The sequence below is a fragment of the Blennius ocellaris genome (genome assembly GCF_963422515.1).
Source record: "Blennius ocellaris genome assembly, chromosome: 3".
Lineage (NCBI taxonomy): Eukaryota > Metazoa > Chordata > Actinopteri > Blenniiformes > Blenniidae > Blennius > Blennius ocellaris.
The window spans coordinates 20,000,352-20,018,809 of record NC_137652.1 but is presented as its reverse complement, the minus strand read 5'-3'; the positions used below and the strand labels follow the sequence as shown (position 1 = coordinate 20,018,809).

The 18,458-nt window shown below is 40.5% G+C and overlaps 1 protein-coding gene across 1 annotated transcript in view; it reads left to right on the top strand.

Annotated features, from left to right (window-relative positions):
* LOC308148871 (voltage-dependent T-type calcium channel subunit alpha-1I-like) overlaps positions 1–18,458 on the top strand; it is a gene marked incomplete at its 3' end in the record, with an annotated part of 170,601 nt that overhangs the window by 27,854 nt on the left and 124,289 nt on the right. Inside the window, exons 2-3 of the mRNA XM_080520411.1 lie at positions 2,026–2,166; positions 12,225–12,358. Of these exons, the coding sequence (XP_080376537.1) occupies positions 2,026–2,166; positions 12,225–12,358 (275 nt within the window). The remainder of the gene's footprint in view (positions 1–2,025; positions 2,167–12,224; positions 12,359–18,458) is intronic.

The window sequence follows — 18,458 nt, the reverse complement described above, 5'->3', positions numbered from 1 at the left end:
CCATTAAAGCAGTGTTTCCCAACTTTTTCTTGAGGTACCCACATTATTACCATTGTAAATTTAGACGACCCCATCACACAGGGAACCTCACAACGCACTATATGTGAAATATAGTTTCTTTGTTGTATTCTGGAACAATGTGTTCCTTTTCTCCAATTATGAACTCTTTGTGTTCACATCGTGTCTATGGGTGTTTAGTGAACTAGTCTTGCGTAGTTTCAAACTTTCAAGCTCTAGTTTTTCACCACAAAAGATTGACTCGGCTCTAATTATGTCCATTGGTTCCAAGAAGTTGTCATATATGCAACACTCTTGGTACACTTGCAAACCTGATGAATGATGGATTTATTATTTGGACATATCTTGCCTCTTTGTTTTGCCTCATTGCACATGTCCTCCTGCAGTATTGAATATTCTTCAAATGCAAACCCATCAGCTGACACACATTGATTCAATGTCAGACCTAGTGTGCTCCAGTAAGTATGTGTGTGAGCGGAAGTGTGTGAAAGCGTGCATAAGTGTGGGATGGTAAAATGCAAGAGTTTATGTTTTTGAACCTCTTGGTTCATTTCGCACGTGCATATCTGTGCTTTTTTCTTTTTCTTTTTTTTTGCTTGAACGTGTGTTAAGTGGGTGTTTGTGTGCAAGCCTCTTTCTACGTGTTTATGTGTATGCATGTGTTTTGCCCACTCAGAGCCTATCTTTATCCATGCTGTGATATCTTCAGTAGTCCATCACTTTGATGGGAAGGTTCAGCCAGGGCCAAGAGAAACATGTTGAGAAATTAAATATTTTCCTGGGATTTCTGTCGGTTAGAACTTGAAGTGTGATGCGATCAGAGAAAAATCCAGGTCCCCAGTATTTGCCTCTCATTTCTTTGCGAAACTGCTGCTGCAGTCCTGCAGGCTCGTGTGTTATAGGCTGCTGTGGGAGCATTTCAGCATCCTGTGCTCGACAGCCCCAGGGAGGGTTTGGACCTCCGTGGCCATTACAGCAAAGGCTTCGTTGCACGCTTGTTAGCCAAGCAGTGCAGTCCCTGCCTCGGCACACAGTAAATGTATATTGAATCATTCCACAGCACTCTGGCTTCTCTATGGTTCTACTTGGTCAGTTGAGACTTCATTAAAACAACTGCTGTTAATATACTTAAACCTTTCTGTCACCAGCTATTCTTAACTGATCTTTGCTGTTGTAACACTGCTGCAACATTTAGACTGGGATATTTTGCAGATGATGTTCTGAACTGGATGTGATTGTTTCTCTCATGCTACATAATGTGCAAATGTAGTAATGTTTTGCTTTGTTTACTCAATGCCAGTAGGTAAGACATCGATGGCATAAACTTGGATAAGACGTCACGTTCAATGTCGATATGATGATGTCATGATAACGCTTACCATTTGTCTAAAGGTGGAAGCTTAACAATGATTTTGGATGTTGCATTCATTACTTTGTGCATTTTTTAGGAAGCCATGTATGATAGCAGCACTCACACTATGGGGCAACATGCGGTGGACATCCTAAAGAAGCGTTTACACAACGTTTCAATTAAAACATAATGTTTGCACTTTTGCTTGTGAAAAGTTTCACGTTTACACAGCAGTGTTTCAAAAACGACATCAGTTCACACAAAAATGGCAGAAATGCTGAAAATGGTATAGTGAGCACGTTGGGTCCCAGATTGGCGCTTTTGGCCATCGTCGTACATTTTTAAAACATCGATTTGACCTCTTGCTGTTTCACCAGAAAATCAAATGTTGTGTTTTGCTGCTGTATGCTGAATACACAAAAGCCTCATGTTGTGGATAATCTTCTTCAAGTTAGTTTGTTTTGAGTTTGCTGCTGCATTCCTCAGTTGGCTTGACATTTAAATGACAAAACACCAGAGCAGATTTTTGTTACTTTTCACTACTTTCCATCATTGTTATTGAATTAATTGATGCTTACAGATCGGTTTGTTCTTTTTTGAAAAGTCATTGATCCCTCCTCCATTAGGTTGTAGCTACTTCTGTTTCATTTTACCAGATGTTTGCCTTAACCAACTTTGTTTCTACGTGGTTCGAACGTGTGAGTATGATGGTCATCCTGCTGAACTGTGTGACACTGGGAATGTACCAGCCCTGTGCGAACATCGACTGCTCTTCAGACCGCTGCCAAATACTACAGGTACACACCAATATGCATGAATTTACATTTATGAAGCATGGTTGTGCATGCATCTGAAAATGCCTTTCTAGTCTGTTTATTTTTTGTGTTTTGCATTGTCTGCGTTACTATGGAGTGGATTGTTTTATACACCCTTTCTTCACTGCATCATCAGTGTATAATGATATATTTATTATGATTATTTATTTCTGTTGATTGAAAACATTTATGTCCAAGAATCTGGATGGACTCGTACCTGAACCACTGTCATTTATATATGATATGATGAATGTTCTTGGATCATGATGTCAGAAATTGTGTGGAAAAACGGGTAAACACTAGCAAAAGTCCTGTGCTTCTGCAAGTGGGCACGTCTCTATTTCTTCTTGTGTACTTATCATGACACATATAGCTCTAATTCACATGCACATGCACCCCCACTTCTTCTCCCGATCTGTATTCCTTGGTCTCAATGCTGTCTCACTCTCCCATGGCGCTCTCCCTCTCCCATGCTGAGTCTTGTAACTCCTGGCACTGACTCACTGCTAGCGTGTGGTCTTTATGATGCAGCGAGCATGACTCCCTCACGTACGGCGCCTCTGCAGCTTTCCTCGTCATCCGGCAACACACAGAATCCTCCTCAATTATGTCAAAGGTGGTCTGAGTGGGTGTTAACATCTGTGCTCGAGCGTGTGCACATATGTCTTCAGTCTGCTGGTGCAAAGCACATGTTGACTCTTTTTTTTTTTTTTTTTTTCTTTTTTTTTTTACCCCCCCACGTGAACACACACACACACACACACTCACACACAAAAACACTCAGAAGATTGATTCAGCTCTCTAGGGGAGGTGGCTGTTGAGTTGGACCTAATAGAATTTCTCCTCCAAGTATCTACAGACCCACTATTCAATATCAGCATGGATTTAGTGGGCTACAGCCCCACAGTCGATACTCTCCTCTCAGAAGATCTGTTGTTCAATACAGTGGTTTCAGCTCTGGCTCACCAGTGAAATCCATGAAGCTCTAACAAATGTGCTCTTTAAGACCTCTCGAGGCTTTGCGAGAAATCAAAGTTGCATAAATGGATGGACAAGCAGTTTAGATAACAGAAACTTAAGCTTGGTTCTCCAAACTCCTTCCAGAGCAGGGGTGTCATAACATCAGGCCCGTGAGCAAAAACTGAAAAGTCGTCCTGAGAGAGGCTCCAGTCTGGTCCGCCAAAAACCACCAAACAATTTGTCCCAATTTCAAAGAAGAATTAGATTTTTTTAAGTAGATTACTGACAAGTAATGGACACAACTCAATACTGAGGCCTTGTTTAAACAGTGTTTTCGAGGGAAAACCCCAAATATTCATTGCGTTTTGGATGTTCATTTAAGTGGCGTCCATTTACATGGTGCTCTGAGCAACTGAAAACGACTTTTTGACAATGGCTCCCAAGGTGGGCATTTTTAAAGATGCTCCGGCTCCACCTTTGTGTAGATGGTAGTAATGCTGCGACCCTGCACACGCACCACTGCCATATAGTTCTTCTGCACAAGTGAGATGGACTATAGATGGACTATAACAACAATGGCATCCTCCAGAGTGGGATGGCTCCCAGTCCGTACTCTCCTGAGAGTCACCCGTAAGAGTAATCCAACATTGTCGTCTGTCCACACAAAGGTCCATGTACTCGCCATTGTCAATGTTTAAATCGCAATGTTCTCTGCATGCATGTGAGTTTGGTTTCATTAGTGTTGATTTGTGTTCTTGAAGTGTTGTGGCGTCAACAGGGTCTGAGACCTGACCTGAGACATTGGTGATGCTCCCATGAAAGCTCGCTATGGTGTTGCTATCAAACTAACCTCAAAGCCATGCTGCCAGGGGGAGGTTGTGAAAACATGCATAATGCAACAAGTATAGGATCTTTTTTTTTGATATTTCACTGTATTTTGTACCAGAATGTTTCATTCAAGTTGATTTTACGTTGAGATTGTAGTTATTTTCTGTCGTAAATGTTTGGTTAATATAGACATTTTAATCACATACCGTATACGCTGCACCAAAACAAAGACAAACGTAAACATTTAAATTCATAAGTTATTATGGTACTACTTTACCAGTCTGGCGCACTTAAGATGAAGACGAGATTTATATGGCCTTTGTGCTAAAATGAGTTTGACAGCACTGGTCAAGAGGCTTCATACTAATGTACTGACACATCTTTGCAAAAAAATATCCAGCAGTTGCTTTGCATCTGACTTTCTGATAGTTTCTCTATGATTCGGTTGGTGGAGAATCAATGCAGAAAGGAGAGTTTTTGTCTCGCAGTGAACGGAAAGTTTAAGAATCAATGGAAGAGAATCCCATTAATTTCTTGTCCTTCAACAGTTTGGTTAAAACTCACCGAGGCCGATGCACTTACGAGATAAAGTACTTCTGTTATTGAGCAGCATTCTTTGATCTTACCATTTTCTGAGGTAGATAGTGAGCAAAAATGTGTTTTAAATTGTACTTGAGAACTTGAAAGTGAGAAATATTGATTTAAGACAGACAGACATTGCAAGAGCGTTGATATTGCATATATTAAGTCGCATGACCTCTTAAATTTATTTTAGAAATGCTCAAATCTGGATTGCTTCCCCCATTTATTTATTGTTGTTGTTTTTTTTGCACATATATTCTTACAAAAACAGCAGTAAAAGACCGACTTTCTGTTATTTTTTTCTGTCGGGTGTGTTCCCCTGCATAAGTGGGTTCGACACAGCAGCTGGCTCTGTCTTCGTAATAGCAATCCAGCTTTGTATTCTGTCCATACGAATGCCAGTGTACTGACCATTGCTAATGTTTATAGCATATTGTTGTCTGTGCGTGCGTGTGGTTTCATTACACAAACAAACCCCAGCGCCCTCTAGTGCCCAACATGAACTCTACATCGTTTTCAATATTTCTGTTGTAAATGGCCTTTTAATTGTCCCTCAAACGAGGACCAAGACTCACGGGGAGGCTTCGTTCAGCTCCTATGGCCCCCGTTTGTGGAACAGCCTGCCGGGGAACCTCAGGGCTGCAGAGTCCATTGAGGTTTTTAAAAAAGGGTTAAAAACTCACCTTTTTAATCAGGCTTTTAACTGATTTTATACATGTATGTGTGTATATAGTTATGTATTTGATCAATGTATTTATCTACTTCTATTTATTTATTTATTTATTTATTTCAGATAATTATCTATTTTTTTTTTTTACCTTCTTTTTTATCTCCAATGGTTCCTCTAGGGGGCGCTACACTGGTGGTGGCCGGTTTTGCCGCTGGTGGAGCCATCCCATGGGTTTCCCTGCCCGGGCACCTGGCAGGTCCCCCGCGTATGCGGTGGGATTGGCTTGTCTGCCCGGTTGGGGGGGGATCTGTGGGGCGGCGCCCCCTGTGGTCGGAAGTTGTGCCGCCCCCAGTGTGGACGGCCCAAATATGTCCCTTTCCTCACCTTAGTCCTCAGTGTCCTGCCATGTCTCCATATCACTAGGCATGTCTTCACCTATGGTGTGTGTCTGCATGTGTGCGTGTGTGTTCACCTGCTTTTTATTCATCTCTTTTATCTTTGCACTGTTTTTAATTCTTGTGGAAGCACTTTGTGTTGCTTAATGTATAAAAAGTGCTATATAAATAAAGATTGATTGATTGATTGATTGATCATTTTTAAAATGTAGCCATCTAAGCACAGAACCTTTTGGAAATGATAACAGTTGTTTTTTTTTCCCATTGTGTGAACTGTGCCCCATATACAGCTGGTCTCAGTCACTATTACTGGTTGGATTTTAGTAAGCAGTTAATTTTTGTTTCAAAAAAGCTTCCTCTTTACACAGCAACACTTTGAGAATGTTGTTCGTATATATATAAAAAGCAGACATGCTGAAAATGATGTCGTTAGCGTGCCAAGCCAGAAGTTAGCACTGTTTTATGATGAAACCACACACGTGTGCAGAGAACAATATGCTATAAGCAGACTTGGCGTGAATTGAAAATCACTGTGATAACAACATATTGTTCCATCATAATGTACAAAACCTAAAACCTTTAGTTTTAGAAATGTTTGTTTTCATCTCTGTGTGGTTGGCAAACTTTAGCCAAAGGTAGCAGCTCCATCTTTTGAAGTTGAAAAAGGTCAAGTTCACCAACGTTTACCTCCACATTAGTAGGCAGTCCTGGCATCCCATCTCCCCTCCAGCTCTTGTGAAAAGGATGCTTACTTCAGCAAAGAGCTCGTCACAAAACAAAGATCCAGATCAATGGCTCAGATTCAGATCATGTTGCCTGCAGTGTTTCGCTCTCCAAATCAAATTACAGGCAACATCAAGCATGTCAGTTAATCTTTAATCACCCTGTATACACAGAGATGAACTGCAGCTAATCTAGACATTTTGTTCACAACAGCGATATCATGCATTAGTAAGTAGCGGTCTTGGATTTATTTTGATTTGCCTGTTTTTTTCTCCTTTTAATCAGATGTTTGATTAAAGCTAGGATGTCAATGAAGGGCTTAACTTTGATTACCGCTCAGACAAATTTTCTGGTACACCACTGTTAAGACAAACTGCTGAGTTGGGGAGAAGACGGAAGGTGGGAGTGAAAAAGGGGAGGGGGTAAATAAAGGTTTGATAAAGTGAATGGGTTGAGATATTACAGAGTAAGAAATACATGTAAGTGATGCAGAAAGTAAATCAAAAGTGAGAAAGAGTTCAAGTTGTACATTACAAAACTTATTACCCTTTATTGTAAAGGAACCATTGTAATGTGGCTGAAATTCCCAGCCGTATACGAATGTTGACCTTTCTTGCTGTTTCTTAATATTATTTCTACCAACATATTGTCTGTGGGTCACACGTAACATCTAATTTATTGGGAACCAAGCCATGAAATGTATTACTTAAAGTTAAATGTCAGATCTTCAGTTTATGTTTTTAAAATAAACAAAAGTTGAAAAGATATTCAAGTCACTGTCATATGCAACAAAAGTGAACATAAACTCATCACATCCGTGTCAATGAAGGGATCTCAAGAGGTTTATGTCTTTATCATGAAGGTTAGAGTTTGGATTCAGGGCATTTCTCTGCAGGGTTTATACGATCTCCCTGTGCTAGTCTTACGGAATTCTGGTTTGCTCCTGTAATATAAAGACGTGTAATAAGTTAGCTGGTGAATGTTGTTTACATAAAAGTTTTGCATTGATTTTGAAAACGATTTTGAAAACTACCAGGCCATTTATTTCACTTGAAAATGTGTAAACAGGCCTGAATGCTCATTTGGTATAGCGGTTGTCTCCCAATCGTAAGGTTGCAGGTTTGATTCCCACGTTCCCATGTCCCATGTTCACATTCTGAAGTGTCCTTGAGCAAGACACTGAACCCCAAACTGCTCCCATTGGAGTGACAGAGCCTTGCATGGCTGCAGCCTCCATTGGTGTGTGAATGTGTGTGTGTGAATGTGATTAACGATGTAAAGCGCTTTGGGGCTGCTCACACAGTTGTAAAGTGCTACATAAAACAAACCTTTCTGACACCTCCTGCTGAAAACCCAAAAAGTCAGAAGTATCATGAGGCCATACTTTCACGGTCTATATTCATACTGAATCAGAGTTGGTTGTTGTCACAGTTTGTGCATTTTGGGTGATTGTGATAGAGTAGCAGTTGTTTAATCACCTGTTAGCAAGGAGTATCCAGTCTTTTGCTTAATGCTAGCTGACATCAGACTTTCTTATTGTCCTTAAACAATGGAGAGAAATAAATTGATTGGCCTGCATGATTTTACATGCTTTCTAAACTTACGAGGCATAAACATATTGCCACTAGCAGTGTTGCCACAGTTACTTTAAAAAACTAATCCAATTACTGATTACTAGTATCTTCTACTACTTAGTTCACCGATTACTTGTTTTTAAAAATAAGTAAGTTAGATTGCAAGTTACTTTTTTAGTTACTTTCAGCAGCTGCCGACAACACCCCTCATTGTCTGAACATAAAAATTACAACTGGTTTTGCCAAAAACTCTGCTTATCCCTGCCTCCTGCACCCTGTTTCTACATATTTAACCTTTGATCATCATTCTGTGTTGTATTTATATCCGACTCATGGTTTTATGATCTGATTTTTACTATTACTGGTATGTATTTACCCAGAGATGTAGTTGTAGTCTGTTGTTGCACTATGCATTTATTTATTTGCACTGCCTGCTCTGTGCGACTTTATTCCCCCCCACCAAAAGTTAACTGCTTCGCCGATTTTGCTTATTGTGGGTTATCTTTAGAACGTAACCCCCGTGATAAACAAGGGACCACTGTATTGCAATTTTAATATTTATTGTTGAGGATGATTGGTTCAGATTCCTTTGTGTCGCCTGAACGCACCGTTAGAGCGTATTGGCCTGTGATTGGCTGAGAGTGGAGAAAGGGGCGGGTCAGATGAGCAAGCAGCGTCTGCATGTGCTCCGTGCGTTTTTCACATGTTGAAGGAGAACGCAGGAGCGGTCAAGCGGTTTTGCAGACAAGAAACTTGTCTTGCGGGACACTACAATAGTAATGCACAGTGACTTGGACAAGTAACTTGAATCTGATTAGTGGTTTGTAAATAGTAATGCGTTAGATTACTTGTAACTGAAAAAAAAGTCATATGAGAGTAACGCGTTACTAATTAACGCGTTACCAGCATCACTGACCACTAGTTACTCATACGAGGTAAGTGCAAACAAAGTGGTTCCTTATGAAGTTGAATGCATCGCTGTTATATATTGGAACAAGATGAATTCTGCATGATTTTTTTTTTTTCTGGTAATGAAAAACCTATCAGTAGCTTTACTGTCACTTGCAAATGAGATATGGATGTCAAGGAGACTTCAATGAAATGTGTATTTGATTAAATCTGGTATGCGATAGGTCAAGGCTCAAAAGCATTTAGGTTTATGTGTGAAACCTGGAATGTCTGGTCATTTGGACTCCACCATACCCATCTGGCTGAATGCACTTGCAGAAGATGCAGAGCACACCTTGGCGCCAACCTCAAACTCGTTTTCTGAAGAACTGAGTCAGACAGACACAACAGTTCCACCTCGGTGCCACTGCGTGTTGTTGACAGCAGGCAGGACAGAGTTTTTAGACTCACATTTTCAACTCCGTCATCAGAAGATTTCTGGAAATGTGTAACACCAGGTGGTGTTTGTCCAATTGTTGCTACAATCTTGTCATTGCATGTCTCCAAAGTGTCATCGAATTGGATGTGTTATTTCGGTTTTGGATTCCATTTCCTGTGAGTTTACTATCACAGGTAAGCCAGAGCCAATAGTCCATAATGTTTCAATTCAAAAACAAAATATTAGTTCTTCAATATGTTATTGTTTAACAAGGTCCTGTCCTCTTATGCTGTTTTTGTCACAATGGTGCATGGTAGTTGATATATATCTTAAAACTGTTTTTTAAAGACATGAACTGTGGCTTCCCAAGAGGGCCTCAGGGGTGCAAATAAACACCCTGACTTTCAATGTTTTGGGAAAACATATATCCATTTGTTTGCATTTACATGAAGAAAAGTGGGTCTGGAATGAATAGAGGGCAGAGAAAGTATAACGGCAACCTTCAGTTTGGTTTTTAATTGACTGGTTGTACTGTTCTACAGTGATGTATTTGTATAGAATTTCCAGCTAATTGACTTTTTGTCAGAAAGCGAAGGGGCCAGAAGCAAAAACTGACAGTAACACTTTTGGCACAGACCGTAGTCCTTCCTTATCTTTAAATGTCTTTATTTTAAGGGAGTCAGAGTTCATCAGCACTGATCGTAAACAGAAGAAGCAGAAGTCGAAGCTTTATGATCTTTCTCCACGTTGACTGTTAAAGGTATACAGGAGGATTTTCAGGAATTTTAGGAAAGAACCGCCCTCTCCACCGTTTGAAAAAAGTGCGCATGCGCAATGCTGTACCTGCTCCCGAGACGGAACGCCTACTAAAACGCGTGCGAGAGACATGCACGAGCCCAATTCTCCTCGTGCACGCTCTGTTTACAAGTCATAAGTCGGCATCGCTCACATAAGCTCACTTTACAAGAAGATTTGCACCAGAGGGGGTGAAACTGTGTAAAAATGTCCGAGAATAATGCGTCGGGTCGGCCACCGGCTTGATGAGGACCGTGTGGAGTGAGCTGCGCGCAGGGACGGGCACGTACAACGGGCTTACGTCATATATCACCAGAATGATTGACAATTGGGAGGACCAGTTATTTTGATGATCCACCCGGAAGAAGAAAATCCTCTACTATACCTTTAAGGTGCGTTTACACATAGGCATGATGAGTTGCAAATATAATTTTCTCCTCATTCCTGTTAAATTCCTGAAATTCTTTATGTGATGTAATTGACTGAAAAGGGTTCTTAAATGAGCTTATCTGTGCGTGACATTGCTCATACACATGGAGCATGTTTTTGGCTGGCAAAGCATCTTTCAATAATAACACAACTCGCCTCAATACGTGAAGTTCGCAATTGAGCGCGTCGATTAGTTGTGATGTGTGGTGATGATCTGCATCCTCTCCTCTGCGCAACTCCATGGCATTTCTCTGGAAGTGGTGCAATCTGGAGCATTGTAAACTGTTCATCAGCTGATGGTAGGATGAGTGGGGTATGTGTGGAGTCATATATATATATATATATATATATATATACACACACACACCAAGTCGTGGACCTGGCTTGTTTTATACCCTGGGTGATCACCCACACCTCCACAAGACGCATCTGAGACAGGGTGATTTTCTTTTCCTCTCGTGCACAGTGCGCTCTTTTACAGATCGTGTCCTGAGCAGCTGCCTCCAAGGAAAATCCATCACTGTATAGACCACAGTCCTGGCAGATTGGTGTGAGAAAGTGACGATGCGCAATGGCGCACAGCCATGCGCATTAGCGCGCAACACCGCCGAGCAATAATGGTGACCGTGCGTAATGACTTGTGATGATCCGCCACAGTTTCATGCTGTTACTTTTAACGCATGATAAAAGGTCGCGACCGTCCGTGACGGCGCACGATGCCTCTGCCCCGAATTATATAATTCAGGTCAAAATTGTGATCGGCGGTCAGGAATTCAGGTTCGTGCCATTCCTGACTGTCGTTATGTGTAAATACACCTTTAATAGTTTGGTTCAGTTCCCCCCCACACATTCTATTTGTCACTAATCTTATCAAGTAGAGTTGCACGATATCAGGTAAACCTACAGTATGAAATGCAATGTTGGGTATTTTGATAATGACACGATTTGGGATCAATAGAAAATTACACAGATGATGTGGATGTTTTTCTGCTTTGGTACTTCTTGCTCTGGACAGTTTCAGCCAGAAACAATAGCCCCATAATGTTTCAGATCATAAACAAAATATGCGCTATAGTTGTTCTTCAATCCATTATAGTTAAACAAGTCCCTGTCCTCCTGTGTTCTTTCATCACAAAGGTGCATGGTACATTATTTCTCTGATACAATAATATAAGTACCGGTATAACCATAACTACCTTACATTTGTATTATCCTTGACTGGTTGTTATCTTCTGCGACCATAATGTGGTATTTATATAGAAGTGGCGGTGAATTCCATTTTTGGCAGAAAGCAAAGGGACCTACAGTCACATAAACAAGAACTGGTTCATACTTTTAGCTCAAACCTTTTGCACAGACTGCAGTTAATCCGACCCTACCTTTTAGAAAATACAAATATTTTAAGGTATTCAGAGTTCACCCATCGTTAACAGAAGAAGCAGAAGTCGACGCTTAATGATCTTTCTCCGACTTCATTATTAGACACGATTGCACAATATTAGGTGAACATGATATGCAATGTTGGGTATTGCAATAATGTGATTTGGGATAAATACAAATACCTTTGCAGATAAAGTGAATGTCTTTGTGCTTTTACATTTGTTTCTTTCAACAGTGCTGTTCTTCCTTCCCCTAATGTAAACCTTGTGACTGGGCTTGTGACAAATTCATGTTGCTATGTGTTGTCCAAAGCCATTTGAAATGTCTACAGTTTTTATTGTCTCTTATTCTTCTTCTTCTTGTTTCTTTCCTGTCAGGCCTTTGATGCATTCATCTACATCTTCTTTGCCATGGAGATGGTTGTGAAGATGGTTGCCCTGGGGATCTTTGGTCGGCGCTGTTACCTTGGGGATACGTGGAACCGGTTGGATTTCTTTATTGTCATGGCAGGGTGAGGACTTCAATCATTCCTTTGGTTGATTGCTTTTTTTATATCAAGAAACTGTTACAATGTAATACCAGACACTGTACATGATTTAATCAACATGTTGAAGCTGCTGCATCCACATTCAGAATGTTTGAATTGTTTGAAAGTTCAAATATTTAATTATCATTTGTCATGGATCTATGCAAAGGCAAAGTGTTCCTCATTCCTTTTTCGGCTTGGCCATATTTGTCTTCCAGACAGTTGGTGATCAATTGTGCCGCCATGTGTGGCCCAATCATGTTGCTGTTAAATATGCAACATGGGTTATTAATGGGCCACAGTCCCTGGCTCTCACCTGGTACATGACTGGTAATAACAAAAGGCTGATGATGTGATTCTGCCGAGCTAATCACCACAGTAGAATTTAATGAATGAGCTGAAATGACCTGGTCATAAATTCGGCTTTGCTTCACGCTGTTACTGATGACTCGAATGAGGACGAGCCAAAACCTTCGGCTGGAGGAATAAAATCACTCAAACTGTGAAAAAAGTTTTCCAGAAAATTTAACTACGGCTTTGATTTTGTAAATTACATTTTTACAGGTTACTGAGCTTCACGATAGTTGTGGATAGTGTGTAAAATAAGCAATTGGCTTCAGATTGAAATATTGCTCTATTATATATAATATGTTCAATACGTATAGCTAGCACTCTCTCCATATCTTGCTCTGTGCACCTGTTAGGATCACCTTGTCTTCTTTCAGTTATTGAGTAACTTGCAGAGTGAATTTCTTTCTATAAATAGTTTTAAAGGGTGCCAACATTTGTCTCAAAGTCTCTGTAATTGCACTTCCGCAGCATCTGGAAAAACGCATTAGGACTGCTTTGAGATCTGTCACACAGTTTCCATTCATTCTTTTGCTCCAAACAGAGAAAGATATTGTTGCCTTTGGAATAGGGTGTGTTTCATGTTCACAGAGCTTTCCACAGAAACCATAAGAAGACAAATACTGACACTGGTGTTTGTTGGTTGGTTGGAGTCGGTGCTACCCTGCATTGTCACTACAGTCAGATCAGTTGATCAATGTGATGGTTCCCTTTGGAGAAAATCATGGTTGGTGTTGCAGAGTTGACTGAGAAATCATTCCATGTCAAGATTTCAACTAGATGCCATATTTCACCATTACTGACAAGTAGTAGTAGATGAGGCTGAAAGCTGAGATCCTGTACAGTCAAATTAAGAGAGAAACGGTGCTTTAGATCTGAACTTCATTGACTTAGTCTGAACGAGACCTGTGTATTGTTTGTATGGACACTCAATTATAATGTGTTGTGACTACTGTATAAGCATGTATCAGTAAAATATTATATTTAAAAGTTAACAACACGCAGCTGTATCACATGTTGTCCAAGTCAAAGCAAAAGAAATGATGCGTTATCCATGCTGGATTTGTCTGGCTGGATTACAACATATCTTGAATTTGTCTATGCATATTCTCATTTATGCATTCAGAAGGCATCTAATAGCAATTGAAGCCCCGTTTACGAGACAACAATGCTCAGAGCCATGAAAACACATTTTTAGAGAATGACTCCCAAGGTGGAGCCTTTTATAAATGCTTTGGGCTCCATCGCCGTGTGGATGGGACAAAGCTGCTACTGCACATGCACATTACGGCTGTAGTGAATAGTTCTTCTCCACACACTTCATCATTTCTGCTATTTCCATGAAAATGGACATTGTTTTCAAAATGTTATCGTGTAAACATGAAGCTTTTCTGAAATCAAAATGCAAAAATGACACGATAGATGTCGCTGATGCTCTTATAAAAGCTAGCAACCTGGAAACTGACCTCAAACCATGCTGTCAGGGTGAGTTTGTGAATGCAAAAGCCTTCTGAACAGTTCACTCTACATAGTTTTTTGTGTTTCCGCCAATTCCATGCAAACGAGCATTGTTTTCAAAACATTGAGGTGTAAATGTGACATTTTTCTGAAACGAAAACAATGCATTTTCATTGTTGTGTAAACGGGACATAAGTATACAAATACAAAAGTGAATCCAGCCATATATTAGGAGTCTACTCAGTGTTTTTTCAGAAATGAAGTATCATCAAACAGCATTTCTTCAAATTCTGCTCTTTTCTGTGTTTCTTGAAAAAAAGATGATGCTTCTATGAATTGTGTGTGCCCAAACCCATTTGAGTGCGCAGTTGTCATTCTGTGGAATGTCCTTAAATATTTGTTCTATAGGAAGAGGCTGGAAGGGACTCTGAAGTAATAATACAGTTTCTAGCTGAAATCAGGAGAGATGGAAAGGTGAGAGAGTTTGCAGAGGGAGGAGATTGGTTTTAGATGAATGGATCAAATATAGGTCTTTAACAAAGAAACAGCTGGACATATGACTTATACGGAGCATGCTCTGATTGCCTTACTTTTCAATTTGATGAGTCCAAATCAACCATTTGATATCATTGCATCTTAATAAGAAGAACATGTTCAGCAATTTAAAAAAGTGAAATAAAGGGAGGGGGAAGTTGTATAGTGTTCCCAGTAGAACTGGGTACGTTCTTAATTTTGCCTTCTTTTAAAGCAGTCAAGAAACACAATGTTTAAAGTTTCGTGAAAATCTGCCCATCATATTTGCTCGTTGTCACATTATCTTGGTTTAATTCATCAGTCAGCAACGTTTGCCTCACCAAAACCTGTCCTTTGAATGGCTCGTGAAGGCAGCTCGTCAATTACACTTGACTGGGTCTTTAACATTATATCCACCATGATGATAAACCATTCAGAATTTTTGCCATGTCAGTGATGGTTTCGCATACCTGTAATCTTCCAGTATTGTTGATTGCATCTTTTTGACGTGACAAATGTGTTGTTTGGGGCTCCACTCACAACCATCTCTTGAAGATGTGTTTGAAGACAATGCACAACAAAGTTTGGTAAAAAGTCTGTCCAATTGGTGATTTATATTTGAACTCCTACATTGCCAGTATACCCAATGTTATAACATGTAACCATCCATCCATCCATCTATCCAATAACATGTGCATCCGTTTCACTAGTATCAGATATACACACCAGTGCACTGCAATCATTAAAGGGGCATTATTGGGTCTAGTTTCTGCTCAACATGAAGGTTCAGAAAGCAGAAAAGTTGTGTTGATGACAGAAAAAGGATCACAGATTAAAAAAAATTATCTGTCAGAAAACACATGGTTCACAGTTCGGGTTGCACATTAACACTTGACCCCAAATAATGAAAGGAAGTAATCTGCAAAATTTGAGTCAAAACAATACCGTTTTCTCCTCTCAATGTTTTACGCTCATTAGCATGAAGAGTATTAACCCCCTGTTATCAGTAAGCACATTCTCTACCATAAATATGTCTTGAGTAAACTGTGTAAAAGTCTGACATCTGTGCCCTCTGGAAAGATTTTTAACGAGATATCATGCTGGGTAATTTTCAAACACTGTGAGGAACACGTCACCACTGTCAGCAAGGTGAAATTTGCCCCCCGAATAAAGAAAAAAAAACAGAAGAGAAGTTGGGATTATGATCGCTTCGTCTCAACTTGTGGATGTGTTGTGGTTTCCTGGAGCAAGACGGGGGAATCTACGTTGTTTTGATTGCATTGCAGATGTATTGTGACTGTGTGAGACAATTTTAGCACTAAAAGTGAACTATATGCATAAAAATGTACCATTAGTATTCAAGCACAGTTGTTTGCAACACCATATATAGGTCATGTTTACGATTTAAATGAGCCTCATTTCATAATGGATTACCACAGTTTTTTAGTTGTTTGTGCAGTTTTTTGCTCATTTGTCCTTAATGGGTATGTTTACAGTCAGTCGCTTCTCTTCCAGTCTATGTTTACGTTGTCTTTACTGATATTAAAATCAAGGCAAATATATAACTGTTATTTCGACATCCAGATTTAAAATTTTCTACAGTCACCACTGCAACATTTTAATTGATCAACAGGAGAACATACCATAGCCACCCTCTCACTTTCTTATGTAGTTGGATCCGGTCTTTTATTCTTTCATGTGTGATCCCGTAATTTGAGATCACATGTCAGTCCTCTCCCTCCTTCTCTCGCTACATCTGGTTTCTCCTTCCGTCATTGTCCCTGAAGCTGTCACTTCATGCATGTGTGCCAAATCCCAACGCTCGGCTCGTGGAAGGCAGAAAGACGGCACCACCACCTCCAATTACTCCTCAGTTCCAACATCCACCATGCAGCGTGTGCAGACAGGGGAGTGGCGGGCGTGATAAAACGCTACACCCCTGGGAACGAGTGTGCCGCGAACACAAACAGTAGGCTAGCTGCAGGAAAGGGATTACGAGCAGCATGAGTTCCACACCAGACTCTGCCTAGCTTAGCAGGAGCAGCTAACCCAGCCTCTGTTTGTATGGAAGAATATGTGAGTGTGTTGTGTTTGTCTGTGGACTGGGCTGGTGTCCAACGCTGAACCAAACAGTTGTTGGATTTTTTGTGTGTGTAAAGTCTCCCACAGGCTGAATCATCTGCTGAGAATTTGTAATTCTGACAAACAAAACTCCCTGGATGCCTTGTGTTCAGCATTGTTGTGATATTTTTAGATGTTGTTCTGTGAGGTTTACATTATGCATTATTGTACATTCCAGGGCAGCAGCCTCTGCTGTTGATGATTTATTGGTAGATCTCCCAAGCCGATTTAAAAGAAAAAAAAGAAAGACTGAACAAACACATGGCTCAACACAGGATAACTCCTCAGGTCGAAGCTCAACTGTCACAATTCAACCAACAGTGGGACTTCTTTTAAGACAGATGGTTTGAGAGAGTGTGAAAGTGGAAAACCTCTCAGCAATGGAGAGTGTTTTGACAACTACCTGTCTTCCGTTTACATCTACATTGTTCTTTTATTCTCTGCCAAACAAACTCACCAATATGGCATTTTTACAAGTAAAAATGCATTTGGGGTATCTGTTTACATGACAACGGTGTTCGGCACCCCCGTATTTGAAGCTGGGCCTTCTGGCTCTATGGCAAGAGTGCAAACCACTGTGGCCTCATTATGCATATGTAATGCAATCTAATCAGTTGTAATATGTCTTGTGTGTGATACTTAGATTTGTGCATGTCTACAAGTACCTAAAAATGTCGCATTGTTCACCTCAGATGAGGTTTTTTTTTTTTTATTATTATTATTACTTTTATGCTTATTTATAACTCTGGGATTTATATGTCAGTACAGACTGACCTTCTCACTTTTGTCAGGCCACATTGTACCCAAGTCCTGTAATGTGATGTTTGAAATCCCGGAGCATTGCTACTGTGCTACTTGGCGAGCTGACCACTGCATAGCAAAGGAGACACGGTGGCTCTCAAGAGTGGACCTGTCAGTCCACATCAGGGGTGGTGAAACCTGGACTCACGGAGAAGTCGACTGAGTGAACCATGTGAGGGAGAGGTGAGGACGGAGACATTTACAGGTCTTTTTAGGATGTCAAAGCATTTCCGGTGACGGCCAACGATAAATCCGCGGTCCCACTGTGCAGTCCATGTTCTGTTTACACCGAGACGGAATCAGTGTTTTTGGAAAGTTCCTCTTTGGGAGCAGTTTTCAAAAATTGGAGATGTAAATGGGGCTTAAGACAAATTTCACTTTTCAGTTACTCTTTTATCAAAGTCAACAAGTTGATGCAAGCATAACAGATACCTGAATAATGGTGGACACTTTCTTGAATTGGCTACCATTTCTGTGTCGTACCAAAAGTACGCAATGCAATTAAAATCACAAAGCCCAGCAGGTTTCCTTTGCACCCTCAATTTTTTCCTTTGAGGTTGCTTGAAGCTGAAGCTATGTTGTCAGCTCCGTTTTGCACAAGCAAAGTTGTGCCAGCGGTTCTCTGTCTCTGCTCATCCCGACCCTACATATAGTGATTATATACACTGTTGCTCCCGGCTCTCGGTTCAGTGATAACATTACTTCCAATGAGTGATGCTGAGTCTAATTTACTGGAGTGCGGCGCTGGTACGTTTGCCTGCAGCAGAGTGGATGGGAAGTGTTTGAGAGGGAAAATAAAATACCACAAAGCAAAGGAAGGCGTCAAAGTGATAAAGGATTGTAC